This window comes from Camelus dromedarius, chromosome 16 (assembly GCF_036321535.1).
Source record: "Camelus dromedarius isolate mCamDro1 chromosome 16, mCamDro1.pat, whole genome shotgun sequence".
Lineage (NCBI taxonomy): Eukaryota > Metazoa > Chordata > Mammalia > Artiodactyla > Camelidae > Camelus > Camelus dromedarius.
This window is the reverse complement of record NC_087451.1, coordinates 16,368,106-16,387,925: the sequence shown is the minus strand read 5'-3', so window position 1 is coordinate 16,387,925 and position 19,820 is coordinate 16,368,106. Positions and strand designations below refer to the sequence as shown.

The following is a 19,820-nucleotide window of genomic DNA, read 5'->3' as shown; positions in this document are numbered from 1 at the left end:
CACTAAAAAGATGAATAGAGGCTGTGAAGGAGTGGCTGGGTTTGTCAATGGGAAGGACTTAGTACAAGGTAATTGAGCCTTTTCAATGGGGGCGTGACTCCAAAATGTCAGACATCAGAGTTCTTTTCTCTGAAGCCATCAGTTATCCAGAGAACTTCTCAGATCTGCCGGCAGTGCAGGTGGGAGGGGCACGATGGGGGTGTGGAGAGGGCTGGGGTGAGCCTGCCTGTGATGCCTGTTCATTTTCAAAAGCAGAAGGAGGTCTAACCACCCCCTCACATGCCCTTTAGCCCCCAGTTTTCGTGCCAGGCCTCATTCCCAGCTTCTGGAGACCTTGGTCCTCCAAGTCCCCTGAACTTAGAGTTCAACAGAGCCAACCCCCTTCTGCTGGTTGGTCTCCTTGTCTGCAGGGACACAGAGAGTGGTCCCCAGTTCCACCAAATCAGCCATCCACCTCTCCATCTTCCAAATGTTTGTGGGACTGTCTTAGCCATGCTGTCTCTTCTCCCATTTTCTCCCTTATAGGTTTATATGTATTTATTTTTATTCCTTTGCTGCCATTTTAGGAAGGCCTTGGAAGTGGGAAGTCAGCCGTCTGCCATGCTTCCTAAGAAGTGGGTTGCATTTTAATAACAGAATTTGCTGTATCGCTCAAAGAAAAGGGAGGGCAGTTAAAATACTCAATTTGTGTGCAGGATGTATCTTCTCGCTCATAATCCACACGTGCTGTCCATGAGGGCCCAGCACATCAAATTCCCAGATGATGGACTGCCCTCCGAGGGTTGTTATGAAGATTCAGTGAACTAGGACAAGAGAAATGTGCGTTAGCACAGTGCCTGTATTTGAGTACCGAAGTACAATTACAGTTTGGAATGTACTTGACTAAGGGCTCTGGGGATTTCGGTGAACTCCTAACTATTCTGTTCTGTGTCCAAAAGCAAGAGCAGTCTTCTGTGAGCTTCTCCTGGGAGGTCCACCAGCCCCTGGGTCTCAGGCTCTGGATTTTGAGGAGGCGGAGGGGCAGTCCCTCTGGTCTCGGCCACTCGTGTACTGTGCAGAATTGGCATACATGGGGCATCCCGGCTCAGCCAGAACGTTCTTGCTTCTTGGCGTGAACCCATCTCTTTGCAAACTCAGACACTGTGTGTCTTTCTCCTCAGCCCTCTTCTAAAGTTTGCTTCTACCCATTCTTGCCCATACACATCTTTTTCAACATTCAAGTCACTCTTTAATTTGTGACAAAGAGAGCTGGGTTCTAGTTCTGCCCTTGCCATGAATTGCCTGGAAATAGCTCAGAGGTGGCATCTAGATTCAGTCTGCCCCAGTCTGAATCCCAGCTCTGCCACCAATTAGCAGTGTCCCGTGGGTAAGCCCTCAATCCTCCATGGCCTCAGCCTCCTCCTCCGTCCAAAGGAGATGATAATAATAGGTCCTAACACAGAGCCCTGCTGTGGGGATTAAAGAGCTAATCCACTGTGACGTGCCCAGCCTGGTGCTCAGCGTTCAAAAAAAGCCAGCTGTAACTCTGATTATCTTTCCCAAGTTAAACCCTCGGGCAAACTCTGTCGCTTCGAGCACAACTGGAGATGAGGACTCTTAGGGGGGATGAAACTTTTCAAACGGCTGAGGCAGAGGAAATGTGATCTCCTTGATTATGTTTGTAGCTTCTACCAGACCACATAGCAACAGAACAACATAGCAACTAATGAAAGCAATTCTGTTTTGTTCAACCTGTCAACTTGATTTTTTTTTAATGTCATTCTGACTTAAAAAAAGAAAGAAAAAAAAAACCTCCTTGAGTAGTTTCCGCATCACATAGACAAACCCCCGTGGTAAAAGTGGCATTTGATTTTTGTTTCGGCTCAAAAGCAGTACTCATCACAAATTTATAAACGAATCCCAGACTCCCTCGTTTCTCATGAGCCTGTTATTTTATAAGCTAGTTGCGAGATTGTTACCACAGTGCCCTCTAGTGGAACATAATGATTTCCTTGCGTTAGGTTGCTTAGATTTTAAATAGGTGTCCGTTTGTTTATTATTCATAGTATTAGGCTCATTTGAAGATAGGACTTATCCGCATACTTCACGAAACTTTAAAAAAATTACTCATGATTTATTTTTCAGTCCTTTGAACTGTAAGGCTTGGTTTTCACCATCTAAGTTTCTACCTTCTCGCAGAGCTGTTCCACCACGTGGGCACATCCATCCCACTGTCGTGGTTCTCTGGGTTCAGAGGGCTGCTCTCAAATTAGTCCACAGCAATTCTGGAGGAGTAGGGAGAACAGGCCAGTTGTTCTGCACAGGATAGGGGGTGCAGTTAGAATTCCCAAGAAACTGCCTGAAATCATCCTTTTGTGCCAGCTCCTGTCCAACTTCTCCCCAGCTGGATGTGCTGAAGATCCCAGAAGGGCTCAGAATATGCTGCCCCAAAATATGCCATGTTGGCACTAGGATTATTTTGAGATGAAGGTAACTGAGAAACAGCAGATCCAGGAAAAGTTCTCTGCCCTCCCCTTATCTGCCTAAAAGTAGGGCATGGATTTTCCTTTAAGGAATGTGTCCCTCTGTCTCATGAAGAAGAGACTAACTTTTAGCACTAGAGACTGGGGTCACACTGAGATGGAGCTGCATAGGCAGACCTCACTAAAATAACCCTTATCGTCCATTAGTTTCCCCATACATTTCCTAGTCACTTTTCCAGAATTTATCACCCCTAGAAGCCCAGGTCTCCTTCCCTTTGTCTAGTCACTTCTCCACAGTGTATTGCCCTTTGTTAAAATGGTATATAAGCCCCCATGTCTAGCTGCTTCTTTGAGTTTTCACTTCTTTTTTGGGGAAGCTCCCATGCACACAAACATATTAACATCAATAAAAATTGTACTTATTTTCTTCTACGCGTTGTCAGTTTAATTTGCATGTCCCCAGAGACAGAACATAAGCGGGTAGAGGAAAAGCTTTTCCTTTCCTACAATCCCAGGTGTGGAGTTAATTGTGGAAAGGGCAGGAGGTGGGTTAGCAGCCTTTGCTCCACCCACCAGGGAGCATCTTGCAGCTGGTTTGACTCTTGAATGTTACTGCTTCATCCAATTCAGCACCTTCAGTCGCTGTGCCTGACAAGTGGCTCAAGACAAGAAACCAACCACGCAAAGAGCCCAGTGCACACTTTGCCCTGCCTCATCTTGACTTTCAAGGAGCTTTGTGTGTTCTATGAAATGCTAATCCTCCAGGGTGAAATCCAAGCTGGTTTATCCTCAGAGCTACCAGGGCCTGCAGTGACGGTGAGCAATGAAGCACTAAATTTCTTCTCCTAAGACACAAGGGGTCTATTCAACAAACTCGGTGTTGCAGCACAAAAAGCTATTCTTGTATCAGATCAACAAAGGGAACTGGTCCAAGTGCAAGGACAATTTGAGGTTTATGTTCTGTTTCCTGTGGAAAAGTGAAACGCCAGGGAAGACCACTGGTAGGACCGAGCAAGCCCCACGAAGGGGCAGCATTTCTTAAACCTAAGTTCTGATCCAGCAGGTTGATGATGGGGCCTGGGAATCCATCCTTGACCAAGTTCCCCCTGGAGAGGTTCTGATGCGATTACTGGAGGGTCGCCCACATTCTGAGAAGTACTCGATGGTATCTGCCAAGACTCAACAGCAGTTCCTATGAAAACGATCAGATGCACAAGGTCATGACCATATAGTAAAAGAATAATTACATTTTCCAGGGTTTGGCTCAATCAGACTTTGTTTGGCCCACATAAACGCTAGTAGATAGGTATTTATAAACAATAAATGTATGTTTAGCATCCTGAACTGTACTTTAAAAAAAATTTTATTGAAGTATAGTCGATCCACAATGCTGCGCTAATTCCTGGCTCACAGCACAGGGACCCAGCTGCACGTATATATGCATGTTCCCCTTCATACTCTCCTAAGAGCTGCTGGAAAATATTGAATACAGTTCCCTGTGTCATACGGCAGGACTCCGTTGTCTGTCTATTCCATATATGGTACTGAACTATACTTTTAAATAGAACATTAAGAAATAGTCATTACAGAACATTAATAAGTTGCAGCATACAAAATCAATACACAAAAACCTGTTGTGTTTCTCTTTTTTGTATATATATATTTTATTGAAATATAGTCAGTTTACAATGTTGTGTTGATTTCTGGTGTACAGCATAGTGCTTCAGTCACACATGAACATATATACATATTTGTTTTCATATTCTTTTTCACCATAAGTTACTACAAGATATTGAATATAGTTCCCTGTGCTATACAGTATGGAATTGTTGTTTATCTATTTTATATATATTAGTTAGTATCTGCAAATCTTGAACTCCCAATTTATCCCTTCCCACCCCCTTCCCTCTCTGGTAACCATAAATTTGTTTTCTATGTCTGTGAGTCTGTTTCTGTTTTGTAAAAGTTCTTTGTCTTTTTTTTAGATTCCACATATAAGTGATATCACATGGCATTTTTTCTTTCTTTCTGGCTTGCTTTACTTAGAATGACAATCTCCAGATCCATCCATGTTGCTGGAAATGGCAGAATTTTCGTTCTTTTTTATGGCTGAGTAGTGTTCCATTGTATACATCTACTACATCTTCTTTATCCAGTCAGCTGTTAGGTGGCTTCCATTATCTCACTGTTTTTAATCCATGTTACATTTTATGTCATCTTGTTTCATTTCATTTATTTTAATGGTTACTCTCTCATGCAAGTGATACCAGTTTTCTGTTTATGGGTGTGATGTAGGGACGCCTTTTAAAATAATTTTGCTTACATGTAGATATGAGTGTGTTTGAAGAAAAATATCAAAATAATTTTACAGGTGGTACATGGATATGTCAAAAATGAAGAAGTTGGTACTAGACTGACTGAAATTTGGGAAACATAGTTTTATTCCGACCAACAAAAATCTCAGAATCACTTAAAACTCAAATGCGCCTTGCCTGAGGATTCCTAACTCTGAATATAAGCTTTGGCTGTCCACTTACTAATTTAGCAAATTCTAAGTCTTGAGTTGTATATCTGCTTTACATTCTCTTATTCCCTACCCAATACTGATGCCAGATACACTGAGTAATTATTGATAATAAGCTGTTCCACACTTGATTGGACTCATTCCTTTGCTGGCCTGTGTGGGTGCAAAATAAGGTTTTTCTTTTGAAAATATTTTCAAATAGTTGCAATTACACTTAAACTATAAAATAAACAGTTGAAAGAGAGTTCTTTTTTTCTTTTTTGTTTTTCTTTTCTTTTCTTTTTTTTTTTTTTTTTAAGTGTATTAAGAGATGCAACAGCCTCCAAGTTTAGTCATTTCAGAGGGCAGAAGCAGCGGAGGAGAGCCCAGCTGGCAGGACTCAACCATAAACATTAGTTCTTTGGTAAGGGTCTCAAGGTTTTTCTAGTTCCCTCCACCCCATGGGGGAGGGGGGAGGATTAAATCTGTGTACGGATGCAAAATACAATGGCGACCCATGATCATAATTCATACAGCTAATTTCATGTACTTTGACCAATTCTATCATATTCCTAGCAGGTCCAAGAAATTTCCCTTCCTGTAACCTGCGGTGGGGGGACCCCAGGGTCGGGGCCTCCAAAGGAAACCATTCAGGGTTATTTCGCTCCAGGTTGCCGCCCCTTTTTCTCGCCTAAGTAGGAAAGGAGACCCGCCTACCCCACGCACTCAGGAGCCGGACCACCTTCTTCAGGTGTCCTTGTGAATGCAACCCAAGGCTGGGGCTGGGGCTCGGGCCCTTCCCCCGGTGGGAAACCCGGGCTCCACTCCCTGCACACCCACCAGCAGCCGAGACTGGGGACTCTCCTGCTGGGGTGTGGGTGGGGCGGGGCAATTTCGCTCCGAAAGTAGCCCCTCCTCTGAGGGGCGCGGAATATGAATATGCAACACGAGATCCTGGGCGCACACCTGGACCAGCCACGTGTTTAATATTCATGACGCTTCGTGGTTTCCCCAGGCGCTAACGAAGGGCTCGCGAGATGTTAACGGGGCGGGCTACACGAGGCAAAGCCTCCTCTGACTGGTTGCCCTTAGAGGGAGGCTGCCTTTGATTGGCTGGCATAAAGGACGGTGCTGCCGGTTTGCCATTTGGGCGGGAGATTTGAATACCCATTTTCTTCATTTCAGGCCGTGTGGACAAGGACCTAGGCCAGCAATCTGCATGTCCCCCCAGACTGTGTAATTCCTTTATTTTCTACGTATTAGTGCCTTACCAATATTATAACCATAAAAAACATACTCTGAACACTACTCTCAGTCTGGGAGCTCCAATCCACTCCTTTTGTAGATGTAAAAACTACTCCTGACTCCTAGTCTGAGTCCGGCCACCGCCCTAGTCTGTCCTCTGAGGGGCAGGCCTAGGGTGTGAGGACCGGCTCCTCCGCCCACCTCCTCTCAACCCCCTCGCAGCCGCGGCAAACCCAGGAATCTCTCGCGCCTAACTCCCTGTAGCGCCAGGTTTGTGGCTCAGTGGTCCCGGGCCAGCCGACGGCTGCGAGGACGGACGTGGAGACACCGTCCAGCCCAACCCTGAAGCACACCTGGGGAGTCCCAGATCCAGTGAGAGCAGTGCGGCCGGAGGTGACCCAGCCGCAGAACTCCGGACTCCTAGCTAGGGGTTTTGGTCGCTGTCTCCTGCTTGGTGTCCCGCCTCTTCGTGGTAGGTTGAGACGGCCGAGCATCTGGTCCGAGCTCTCCCAGGCCACATTCCTGTGTCTCCAGAGCTGGGAAAACACAGAACTCGCGCCTGCGCAGAATCTTCCAGCGATGCTGCTTCGCACTAGACCGCGCCCCCTTTGCCTTGGTAACGCGTCATTGGTTGCCATGGAGACCGTGCTGTTTACCTCCCAGTTCTACAAGAGCCCCGAGCTCCAGCTAGGGTAAGGAGCCTCCCACCCTGAAGTTGCGTAGTAGTTCTGTCCTTGAGGTAAGTAAACCCCGGCCCCACCCCATCAACCCTTTACTGTAGCCTCAGACCTACCTAAAGTCTCGTGCCCACTGGGATCAGGCCGAATTTGGGTTTAATTTCGACCTCATTTAGCCCTAATTTCGATTTCTCTGGGAGCTACTCAGACTTATCCAGGAGTCTTGGGTTAAATTTTGAGTCCCACACGCAGACAAACTTGGTAGGGGCCATAGGAGGGACTGGATTAGGAGACCCATGTTGTCAGAGGGTGCTGGGTGACCTGGGGCTCAGCCTGGTCCAGATCTGACCCCATTTACATCCTTGTATATTTCAAAGACTTTAGAGATCCAGAAGACTTTAGGGACAGGTGCTCAGATTTTGGGGAAGGGAATGTGGCTGGGGGCAGACTTTAGCCCTGTCTGAGGAAGGCAGTTCTCACAGGCAGAGCTGTGTGCAGATGAGGTGGTGAAACAGTCGTCTCTCTGTTGCTGCTGGCCTCTGCCTGCTGACTCCTCATGCATTCTTCTTCTTGTTCTCTCCTTTTCTTTGTCCTGGGAAAGTTTTGTTTCTTTCATCTGCTGAATAGGCTCAATAACCAATTGTCAGTTTATAGATGTTATGTTTGTCCATTTTTTTAGAAACATATCTGAGTTCATCTGTTTAGCAATCCCTACTAAAACTGAACACTGCCCTATGACCCAGAAATTCTAATGAGTCATAAAAAATGCATGCATGTGTTCACCAAAAAACATTTATGGGAATATTCATAGCATTCTCATGATAGTCCCTAACTGGAAACCACAAATAATAGAAAACAGAGATAAATATCAGTATATTCATCCAATGGTATACTACACTTCAACGAAAATGAACAAACTACAGCTGAGTGATACTGATAAATCTTAGAACATGATGTTGAGTGAAAGGAGTCAGATATAGAAAGGTACATAGTGATTCCATTTATATTGAGTTCAAAAACATGAAAAACAAACTTATAGCATTAAAAGTTGGAATAGTGATCACTGCATGGTAGGGTAGTGGGGGTGGGTGTGTGAAGAATTGTGGCCAGAGGTATGAGGTGCTGGTAATGCTCATTTCTTGATCTTTAATAAAAACCGATGCTAAAAAAAAAAAAAAAAAAAAAAAAAAAGGACAACTTGCTTTCAGTGAATCTAAAAGAAATTCTGCTTTTGACCAGGACTTTGGAAACCTCAAATGGCCAAAATACTACAACCTCCACCCAAATTCCTGCCCTCAGAGTGGCACATTGCTAACAAGAGCCAGTACCACAGAGCAGAGGCCCAAAGGTCTCGGTCTGAGCGTCTGGTGGCAGAAAGCCAGAGGCTTGTGGATGAAATTGAAAAGACCACAAGAAAATCTCAGAGTGATGTGAACAAGAAACTAGGTAAGACAAGGCACTTGGTAAATCTGAGAACATGTCTGGATGATACTGTCGACGTATAGCCTCTAAACTGTCATTTGCATTTCATGTTCAGGAGTGGCAACATATTATCTTGAAATATTAGTGAGAAATGTGTATTCTCCAGGTTCTATATTTAAGTTCACTGATAACCCACTGATTTTCAGCTAGCCATCATTCACTATTTTATTGATTTGATACATATCTGTTGAGCATCTAAGAACATCCATGGACTCAGCACTGAGACTATCACAGAGAATGATCAGAGTCTCTGTTTTTTAGAGGCTACTGGATTGAGGAGGAGAAAGCTACAAAAATTAATAATTAGAATATAGATGGGTGCTGGGGGGAAGGGGTAAATCAGTAGGGCTGGGGAAGGCACTGGGGGTTTGGGAAAAACTTCCTAGAGAGGAAATTTGAGCTGAGTCTTAAAAAACAGTAATGCTCTCTTGACAATTTCATTCTTGCAAACATGATTTAAAAGGTGGTGCTCTTAAATGAGCAAAGTAAGAATAAACATAAAGTGAAATAAACAAAACCTCCCAAATGCCAAGAAGTGATAAACCAGAGGTCACAAACTCAACAGTCTATCAGGGTTGGACAGGTACCATAAGGGTTTGAATAAGACCTAACCCTAAGGCAGTAGGGAGTGGTGGGGTCTGCGGACACTGGGAGAAAACATGCTCCATGTAAGGAAGCAGCTGCTACTTAACTTCAACCCATTTGGATCCACTATTGCCAAATTGCATGATTTTTTTTTAAAGAAAATCTAGAAAGATGGAATTTTACCCATTTTTTAAACACTGTATTGATGTATTTATAACACTGAGCAGGATGAACAAACACATCTATAGATAAAATCTGGTCTAAGGGCTGCCAGTTTTTCAACCTCCAGGAAACCAAAGCTTCCTTCAGGCCTGCAAAGTTAGATGTTAAGCTTCTCCTGATGGGTTGATCCTTACCCCTGATACCCGTCTATAGGCAGGCATGTTCTAAATAATTGTGCAGATAGGTAGGTGTTAGAAATGAGGATAAACCATTCTTTTTTTTTTTCAGTAACTATGTTTTAATAGATATGAGAACAAAGTTTTCAAGGTCTGAATGTTAACTTCATTGATTCTTGACTCATTTAAAAAATTAGCCTTTACAATGGCATTGAGGAAGAATGAAGCTGGAAGACTTCCACTGTAGATTCTAAGGCCTGTTATAAGTGTCCTTAGTGCGACACTGAAGAACCTTACTGAACACACCTCCCTAGTTTGTATGTCTTTCAACTCCATCCAGAGAGACCTTACACAAGGTCTCAATTCTGATGACCATATTGAATAACTCCTCAATTCTGAAGTCTTTGTTGACCTCCCACAGCGTCCTGCCTTTGAGCCACTGCTGTACATTTTTACAGAGTTTTTAGAATAGTCACATCGAGTTGAAATGATCTGTTTACACGTCTGCCCCACTGCTTGTGAGTAGGGCAGAGGCTGTGCATCACTACTGTATCTCCTGGACCTCGTGCAGTGCCTGACATATTGTAGGTGCTCAATAACAAATATATTGGATTTTTGAGTGAACTTTAACAACAGAAGGCCAGGAGATATTGTTCTAAGCCAAGGAGCTAGCTTGGACCAGATAATAAAGGCAGGATGCATGTAGTACTGATGAGGTTCAAGTTGATGTATAGAGTCCATGAGGGGAACAGCAGGATGGAGATGAGAGAGAGATGAAGCTGGACCAAACCAGAGGAAGACCTTGAATTTGGAAGGTTCAGTTCAGTAGGTAGCCAGTTAGAATTTAGGAGTTAGAGGTAGAAATCTGGGCGTCATCACATAATGATAGTAAGAGAAGCCAGAGGTGTGGATTAGATGACCCAAAGACTATACTAAAAGAGAAGAAGAGGGCATAGGATGAGGAGGGGCAAGGGAAGAGTTGGGGAACAAAAGTTCAGGCAGATGGACAAAGATGAGACAAAGATCACATCACTCCTTTCCTTCCTTCCTTCCTTCCTTCCTTCCTTCCTTCCTTCCTTCCTTCCTTCCTTCCTTCCTTCCTTCCTTTCCTATAAATACGAAGAGGTAAAGATGCCCCCAAGTAGCACCATTCTAAGAAGAAAAGGAAATATCTCAGGTAGTTTTACAATAATCTTCAAGTTTCTAATCCAAGAGTTGGCTGCGCTGGGACCAGATTAACCCTGGTATAACTTCTCTGTGTGCCTCAGAGCAGAGACTTGAGGAAGTCAGGTTCTGGAAGAAGGAGTTGGATGACAAACTTGAGCAGCTTGTATATGCAACTGAAGATCTGCTCGCATATCAGACCAGATTGGAGAAAGCCCTGGAGAGCTTTAAAGAGCCCTTGCACATCACTGAAAAGTGCCTGGAATACAGGTAGGAGGGAAGGTTCCTCTAATGAATCATCCGTTGTGAGAAATGAAATGCTGGGTGGAAAAAGCTGACTGTGCCAGGTGCTGGATTAGAATGAGGCAAAGGAGCATGTGTTCTTTCAGAGCCTGAAGTTACCTCGGCATGCCCATGGTGCTGGACCATGCAAGGAGCACTGGGCTTGGTTCATTTCCAAACTCCACTCTTGACTAACTTAACTCAAATATAAGTTAGGACTAGGTTTGGCTGTGGGTATCAGAAACTGGCAAATAACATTGAACTTAAATGAGGTAGTTTCTTTGTCTCTCACATTTAAGGAGTCTGGGATAATTCAGGGTTGGCATGGTTTGCCACAGTGGTCAGGCTTCCAGACCTTTTCTATCTTGTTGCTCTGCTGCACATGGCTTTCACTCCCAAGGTTACCTCATGATTCAAGATGGCAGCTGGAGCTCCAGCCATTATGTCTACCTTCCAACAAGGAGGGATAATTAGGGTTTGGCATTCAAATTTCTATTTGCATCCCATTGACCAGAGTTTAGTCACATGGCCACATCAATAGATACCAGGAAATGGTGGTCTTTATTTGGGGCAGGCAGAGCAGATACAGTTACTAGAGGACAAGTCTGCTCCCATACACAGAGCCACACGGAAGCACTTTGTAATCCAGAGAGCACTGTGCAAATGTACCTTTTTATTGTAATTTCCCTCTTGTAAGTCCTGTGAGTAGAATGATCCTCTCTGCTCTGGAGTGATACTGATTTCCAGACCTAATCCCTGCTGCAGCCCTGGCCGGAGCTCCCTAATAGGTCTTCTCACTGCCAGCGTAGCCCCTTCCCATCAAGTGCATCCCCCGTACTGGCTTTGAGTGAACCTTCCCAAATGCAGATTTTCACAGGTCACTCCCATGCTTCAAATCCTTTCATTAACCCTATGCCCTAATACCTTCAAGATAAAGTTCAAACTTCTTAGCTTCGAAAATGAGGTTCATCATGGATGGGCCGCCAGTGACCCTTCCAAGCCGGTATCTCTTCCCAACAGCGGGATGTGCTTTAGATGTGCTGAGCTACTTCAGTTTCCCAAATGCACCATGGCTCTGTCCACAGTTCCTCCCTCCTGGAAAACCCTGTGCCCTCAGGGAGCTTAGCCAGGACCCTCTGCAGCACCCAGGCAGCCATCCCACAGCCAGAATTAGAGAGTTTGTGAAGCAAAGAGAAGTAGCAGATGCTCAAAGAGGCCCACATCTGGTTGGCTCAAGTCCACACCTAAGGGAGATTAGGATGTAGAGGTTGCTAAGTGGATTGAGTACGTGCTGCTCTGTGCCAGGTACCATGCTGTCTGCTTTCACATCTCCGTCGTTCCTTGCCACAGCCCTAGGAAGTACTAATAGTTATCCCCATTTCACAGAAGAGGAAACAGAGGCACAGATAAGTTAGACAACGTGCCTGAGGTCACACAGCTGGTGAGTGGTGGAGCCTTCCTCCCCGGCACTACCACGCAGGTGGGAAAGAACAAAATGTCAGCCAGTGACCGGTCAGTTCTGGGAGCAGGTGGTTAGAAGCGTGTGTAATGCCCAGTTCTGTGACATTGGCTAAGTTACTTAACCTCTCTGAAGCTCAGTTTCCTCACCTGCACTGGAAAGGTTACATGAGGATGAGTATTCCTGTGAAAAGCTCAGCACAATGCTGGTCACACAGTGAGTGCTCAGTGGTGGGGTGATATTAATGGTGGCATTACTATTGTTCATTATTATTATTATTATTATAAAGCGTCTTTCTGGATTCAGTCCTTGTCAAAAAAACAGGACTAAGATCAAGGAGGAAATAGATGTCTTTAAAATTCTAAGTTAAAGACAATGTTTCCAATAAACAGTAAGAAGGAAAAGGCTTCAGGACTGATGGCCACATTAAGGCCAAGAAGTCCAGCTGGCATTTTTCAAACCAAGTGACCAGTCACCGATTAATTTTCCTCCGTTGTGTTTTGGCTATTTTGAAGTTGCATAGACACCAACTGCACGTACATCCCCATCATGTCATCTAGATGGATCGGGTGCTACTCAACCCAGCTGTCCAGATAGTTTTAAAAGTTAGCAAATGTCGAGTAGCCTCGCTTCACGGGGGCTGACAGTCCACCGTTCCCTCCATCAGGGAGAAGCGAGTTGGCATCGACTTGGTCCACGATGAAGTAGAACAGGAGCTGATCAAGGAGGCCGAGATCATCCGGGGGGTGATGGCCCTGCTGACCCGCACCCTGGAGGAGACGTCCGAGCAGATCAGGTGTGGCTGTCCAGGACCTGCCCTCACATCTGCACTGGGAGTATCTAGAAAAGGCGGTGCCCACCAAGGCTGTGCTCCATGAAACCCCAGAACAAATGGGGTTTCATGTCCCACAAGCCCTTTCCATGCCCCGTGGTGGCCCAGGAACACCCAGAGTAAGAACTGGACAACTTTTCATGCGTGACAGTCGCCCTCTGGTGGTAGGTTTCACTCTGATTATAAAGCCATTTGCTGGCGGGGAGCTGACTTCTCACAAACAGGATGCTATGACATCAGAAAATGTCACAGTTGGAGGGAAGAACATTTGGCGGGGGGGAATTAGGTTTTTTGGGTTTTTTTTTTTTAGAGGAGGTACTGGGGATTGAACCCAGGACTTTGTGTATGTTAAACATGCGCTCTACCACTTGAGCTATACCCTCACCCCCAGAGGGAAGATCTTGAAGTCCAGGCTTGGATATGTTACTTTGTCACGAAGTGTCTAATAGGGTGTGTGTGTGTGTGTGTGTGTGTGTGTGTGTCTGTGTCTGTGTGTTTGTGTGTGTGTCCGGGGATGGGAAGGCAGAGGAAGTGCCACCATCCTGCACTAGACCCAGCTTTAGCTTCATTTTCCAGGGTCTCCCAAGAACTCGGCATAGGTACCACCTGGGCCTTTCCGAGGGAGAAACCCAGTTTACCTTCTCCCTTTAGGCTGAACCGCTCTGCCAAGTACAATCTTGAAAAAGATTTGAAGGACAAGTTTATGGCACTGACCATTGATGATGTCTGCTTCTCCCTCAACAACAACTCGCCAAACATCAAATATTCTGAGAACGTCATGAGGGTTGAGCCAAAGTGAGTGGGTTGCTGCTGGCCCGGCCATGCTGTCCTCCTCCCTGCTGTGTGACCTCCCAGGGCTTCGTGGACAGGCGGGTAGGACCTCACACATCATCCTGACTGCAGGCTGAGAGCCAGGAAGAGGCAGGCCTGGGGCAAAGGCAGGCGCTGAGCAGGGACTAACCTGACCCAGGGCCCAGAGGCTCCTCGGCCCTCCAGGTTGGGCCCCACTTTAAGAAAATCTGATATGAAATCTCTAAACCTCTGGGATTTATTCATTTACATATTTTCATTTTTAACAAGTAAAAGAATTTAAAAACATATAAAGGGCAAGGTGATAATTTCCCCTTATCTACTCCTTTCCATTATTACACCGCCTGAGATGACCAGTGTTATCTTTATGTTCATACAAACATGTATACACTCACGTACACAAATAAATTTTGTTTCTTTACAAAAATGGGATTATATCAAATACCTTTTCTGTAACATCTAACTTACATTTTTAAGTAACATTACATCACAAATCTAACTCATCATAATTTCTAAAGCATTCTTTTTGAACTAAGGAATATAGACAGAAAAGCACACAAATAATAATAAATATGGTTTAATGAATTATTGTTTTCACTGTCTTTTGCTGTATTAACAAGTTACCCTCAAACTTAGCAGCTTAGAAGCAATAAACGTGTGTTATCTCCCAGCTTCGGTGGGTCAGGAACCCAGGCACTGCTCAGCTGGATGCCTCTGGCTCATGCCTATAGTCAAACTGTCTGCTGGGGCTGCAGTCTCACCGGAAAGCTTGGCTAGAGTGGGGTGGGGGATCCACTTCCAAGCTGACTCATGTGATTATGACGTCTTGCCACCTGAGCCTCTCCACGAGGCTGTCCCATGACAAGGCAGCTGGCTTCTTCTGCAGTGAGTGATCCAGAAGAATGCAAAACAGAGAGGGCACCCGAGATACAATCCACAGTCTTCTTTCAACCTAATCCCAGAAATGACCTCTCATCACGTCTGTTTGTGAGAAATGAGCCAATGAAGTCCTCCCACACTTCAAGGAAAGGGGACACTACAAAGGTGAATTCCAGGAGACACAGGGGTCACTGGGGACCATCTGAGAGGCTGCCACTAGCCACACAGCAAACAATCTCCATGTAACCACCAACCAGATCAAAAAATAAAACATTACCACCAACACAGAAACCCCCACCCTGTCCCCTCTTGATCAGTGTCCTCTCCCTCCCCCTCAAAGATAACCACACTCCTGACTTCCAATAGGGTTGTTTTTTCCTGCTTTGCATGTATTAAACAGCATCTTAAACTATGTATTTTATGTGTCAGTTTCCTTCCAATCAACCTTATTTTGAGAATCCTCGCTGTGATATAAAGCAGTTCCTTGTCAAACTAGCAGTTTATTCATTTATTTATAGCTTTTCAGTATAGAATCCTGTTTTCCTAGTTTATTCAGTGTGTTATCATCTGTGACTTTAATAATTTATTTTGATACTTAAATTGGCCCTCCCTGTGTGATTGTGACCAAGTTACTCCACCTTTCTGAGCCTCAGTTCTTGTCATCTGTCAAATGGGGGTATGAAAGTTAGCTCACTCGGCCATGGCGAGGATTAAATGAGATGATGTCTGTAAGGGGCCAGCCCAGTGCCTGGCCCAGAGCACAAGAGTTTCCCCAATGTGGCAGCTATCACCGCTGACAGACAACCATTCAGTCTCCCTAGAGATAGGGAAATCTAGGTGCTCCTGAAGACAGGGGGAGGCCTAGCTTCTCAGGGGCTTCCAGTAGCTTGTCCCTTCCCCACACCCCCACCTGCGGTCCAAATACATGGTGAATGAATGCATGGGTTCTGTTTCAGCTCCGTGAGTCTGGAGGACTGGCTGGACTTCTCCAACACCAACGTGGAGAAGGCGGACAAGCAGAGGAACAACTCCCTGACGCTGAAGGCCCTGGTGGACCGCATCTTGTCCCAGACAGCCAGCGACCTGCGCCGGCAGTGTGATGTGGTGGACACGGCGTTCAAGAACGGGCTGAAGGAGACCAAGGACGCCAGGGACAAGCTGGCTGTTCATCTGGCCAAGGTGAGCTCCCTGGAGGGGACAGGGAAGAGCACATTTGGAAGGTTTCACCCTGGAAACCTAGGATGACCTCTGAGCGCATCATCTAGGGTTAACTGAGGAGTAAAGGTCATTAACCTCTCTCCGTCTCAGCAGCAGGCTTCGGGTTTGGGGGGCTACAGCGGGACTTGGCCCCACTCCGGGCCTCCTTTGTTACTCACGGCTGCAAAGAACAGGCTATCTCATCACTCTGGGCCTTAGCTCCTCCTTCTGTGGAATATCTTAGACATTTATAGACTCCTGTTAGATTGTTCTCCTGATGTTTACCTTTTAATTCTCCATCACCTTTCGGATTAATCACTCCCAGTCGAAGGGTAGTTAGAAGCTCTTAATTGCATAGTTAAGTGGATTTTGAAGTATGGAAATTTCCTTTGCACTTGCTTTGGGGTCCAAAAAAACACTTCTGGAACTTGGAAAATATTTCTTCTGCAAACGTGCATGGGAACGGAGGTCTGGCTTCGTGTCTTAACATTTGGCAGCGTAGGAAGCAAATAAAGCAGCTTGATAATACTTGTGATTCAAATCATGCTAGTTGTTGAAATGTCTTTTCCACAGTAAGCATATGAAAGCACTGTCTTGCCTTGTGATTTTAGGTTGACTCATTAAGAAATATTTTTAAGCGTGGAGCAAAAGCTCATCTCCAAAGCCCCTCAGTGTTTGATAACATTGGTTGAGAGTGGTTGTTTTCGTTCAGAAAAATTTTAATCTTGGCCCCGAGCTAAAAGAAATCACAAGAAAATTTTACCACTACTAAACCAATATGCTGCGGAGCAGTCGGGCCAGCCAGGATAATCAGCTTGCGTTTCTGAACGTCTTCTGTATGAGACTGTAATGGTGGACACGTGACATTGTACATTGGTCAAAACCCGTAGAATGTACAATGTGAAGAGTGAACCCTAATGTAAACAATGGACTTTAGTTAAGAAATAATGTGTCATTGTTGGTTCATCAGCTGTAACAAACATACCACACTAATACAAGAGGTTAATAGTAGGGGAGACTGTGTGTGGGAGGAGATAGGGTATATGTGAAAGCTATACTTCCTGCTCACTTTTGCTGTAAATCTAAAACTTCTTTTAAAACTAAAATCTGTTACTTAAAAAAAAAAATTCTTGTTTCACAGTTTATACAAAAACAGGGAGCAGACTGGATTCGGCCCCCAGGCCATCGTTTGCTGATTCCTGATCTAACCCACAGTATCAGTAATTTTGTTTTAAAGAATCTGTGTATTTTGGATTTAAGTATTTGTAAAATGTAAGAGAATTTGGTCTGATGTTTTTAAACTATGACTTAAAATACGTAATTAAATAGTTAATCCAGCCTTATGATTTTAAGTTGAAATTTTAAATTTGAAGTCTTTGTTAAAATAGTTGAGAACTTAAGATTAATTCTTTTTACTAATTTACTAGATTGGCAAGATCTTTTAAGAACTCTGGAAGGCCTTGTTTAAGACAATTCAAGTATTTATAAAAGTTATATATCACATTTATAAATTCTGCTTTACACAAATGTTCAAACACAAACTAAGTTTGAAGTGGGAGCAACTATTACTCATAATCAATTTAAAGTGATTGTTAACATTTGCTAAATTTAAAAATAGTATCATGTCTATGAGCTGAACTTAAGAAAAGTATAAGAAATGTTAAGAAAATGTTAAAGAAAACCAGATGTAATGTGTGGACCTTGTTTGGCTTCTAATTTGAACAAACCAACTCTTACTAAAAATATATGAGATGATCAGGGAAATTTGAACGCTAGGTTATTAGGCGATAACAAAGAATCTTTCTTTTGTTTTTGTGTGTGTGATAAAAGTATTGCATTTATGTTTAAAAAGAGTCCTTATGTCTTAGAAACACAAACTCAAGTATTTAAGACTGAAATAATATCTGGGATTTACTTTAAAATAATTAAGCTAACGGCAGGGGTGGAGAGAGGGTATTATAGATAAAACAAGGTTGGCCTGTATTGCTCATTGCTTAAATTGATGGTGGGCCCATGAAGTTCATTATACTATCTGTGTTCATGTATGTTTGGAAATTCCTATAATGCAAAGCTTAAAAAGAGGGGAAAAAAAGCTTACAGGAAAAATAAAATTTTAAACTAAATATTAACCTAAAAACCCGAGTAACTTCTGGGTAATCTTTTCTGTGCACAAAGCCACCGTCAAAGAAACCAACAAAACTCAGATTAAACTGCTCACTCCTTCTTCAGGCCTCTAGGGGGCAGAACTGGTACTAGCAGGTGGATTGATAAGGAAATGGGCAGCTTTCCGCCCATGATACAAAAGTACTTTGTGCCAAGGTAAGTGGGCAGCCTCCAGCCTTTGCTGAGGGCCTTCTCCAGGGAACCCAGGCTTTTGGGAAGGAGATGAGAAAACAATGGCCACTCATGCCCATTCCATCCGTGAGGTTCTGAGGTGGGGTGAGTTACCTTGCCCACCAGCAATCACCGCTACAGGGAAGAATTCTGGGGCCCCGCTTGGAGGTCCCCTCTCCCCAACCTTCTAAGACTGTCTGCTGTTGAGTTTTGAGGAACACAGCCTGGCCTCACCTACTCTAATCCTCTTTGGAAGGTCATGGAAGAGATTGCCTCCCAGGAGAAAAACATTACAGTTCTGGAAAAAGCCATCCTCGACCAGGAAGGGCCCGCCAAGGTGGCTCACACACGCCTGGAGACCAGGACACATCGGCCTAACGTGGAGCTGTGTCGCGATGTGGCACAGTACCGGCTGATCCAGGAGGTTGGCGAGATCACCCACAACGTTGCGAGGTAGGCAGAGGGCTCCTGGGGCCCCATTTAAACCTGGATCGTGAGCAGGGCAGGGCAACATCAGCGTGGGTGAAGGCGGCAGTGCGCCAGGGCCTTTGCATCTATAACGTTTGAGGGGCTCCTTCCTAGAGGGCAGTCTCTCCTAACTCCAGCCAATTGCAGGGAATGGATCCCAGGGTTTAAATGTTTCCAAAGTCCAAATCCAGATGCTCAGGTAAAATCTTTAAACATTGGCAGTTCATGGGTTTGTCTGCCTTGTGTATCTGGCCTGCAGCCACCAATTTGAAATCTCTGTCTTAAGGAGGAGACAGGGGAAGACACATCAGTTTGGAGTCTGCACTGCAGAAGGGAATATATATCTCTTTCCTCTGAAATAGTGACGTGGAGGGATAAATTATTCCTTTACGTTCTCCCTCTTGTCCTAGATTAAAGGAAACCTTAGCCCAAGCTCAAGCAGAGCTGAAAGGCCTGAATCGCAGGCAGCTCGCCCTGCAGGAGCAGATCCAGGTCAAAGAGAACACCATCTACATCGATGAGGTGCTGTGTACGCACATGAGGAAGTCCATCCCCCTGCGGGACGGTGACGACCACGGGGAGTGGGCCGGGGGCCTCCGGCCCGATGCCATCTGCTGAGAGGAGGCTTCTCGTTAAGCCATTCTTAATAAACCAGGTCATAAAACAGTAGTATGGAACTCTCATTTCGGCTGGTGCGGTGGTTGTTTAAGGGACCAATTCGCTGTATTTGCACAGGCCATTCTTATGAGATCACAGGACTTGAGGCCTGGGGGAGGGGTCCAATACATTTTTGTTTAGATTTATTTCAGTTCAGGGGTTGGGCTGGATCCCCTATTCAGACCACGCCCAGCTTCCTCCTGAGAGGACATGCAAACATTGCTCCTGGCTCTCAAGATTTCTCTTCCCTAGAAAACAATGTGGTGATTGCTGCCTTAGACCCCTGCCTGGTCTACAGGAAGCACGTCCAGGTCATACAGAACTTAGATGAGAGACGAGCAGCCCTGGGTCAGGAGTCCCCTGAGGTCTTCCCAGCACCTGTAGGCATCTCTCTGAGCCCTCCCCTGGGTGAAACTAAGACAGGCTGGGACCCGGGACCCTTTACT

At 44.9% G+C, this 19,820-nt stretch overlaps 1 protein-coding gene across 3 annotated transcripts; it reads left to right on the top strand.

Moving 5' to 3' along the window:
• Positions 1-2,920: 2,920 nt before the first annotated feature.
• Positions 2,921-19,378, top strand: TEKT1 (tektin 1). 3 transcript variants are annotated; one of them, XM_031469516.2, is made up of 10 exons: positions 2,921-3,278; positions 5,286-5,389; positions 6,151-6,949; positions 8,127-8,333; positions 10,561-10,726; positions 12,865-12,993; positions 13,681-13,824; positions 15,675-15,897; positions 18,506-18,702; positions 19,128-19,378. In XM_031469516.2, exons 4-10 carry the CDS (start codon positions 8,144-8,146, stop codon positions 19,333-19,335), a joined length of 1,257 nt encoding a protein of 418 aa, XP_031325376.1. In that variant the 5' UTR covers positions 2,921-3,278; positions 5,286-5,389; positions 6,151-6,949; positions 8,127-8,143; the 3' UTR covers positions 19,336-19,378. The 3 variants fall into 3 exon arrangements, with proteins under 3 accessions (XP_031325376.1, XP_064351124.1, XP_064351125.1); XM_064495054.1 differs by lacking the exons at positions 2,921-3,278; positions 5,286-5,389 and having other exon boundaries at positions 5,882-6,949; XM_064495055.1 differs by lacking the exons at positions 2,921-3,278; positions 5,286-5,389; positions 6,151-6,949 and having other exon boundaries at positions 6,987-8,333.
• Positions 19,379-19,820: the final 442 nt, after the last annotated feature.

Coding starts and splice junctions, on each gene's coding strand:
- TEKT1 (XM_031469516.2), top strand. CDS start 8,144: ATGGCCAAAATACTACAACCTCCACCCAAATTCCTGCCCTCAGAGTGG. Junction 12,994..13,680: donor GAGACGTCCGAGCAGATCAG/GTGTGGCTGTCC, acceptor TTCTCCCTTTAG/GCTGAACCGCTCTGCCAAGT. Junction 18,703..19,127: donor ATCACCCACAACGTTGCGAG/GTAGGCAGAGGG, acceptor CTCTTGTCCTAG/ATTAAAGGAAACCTTAGCCC.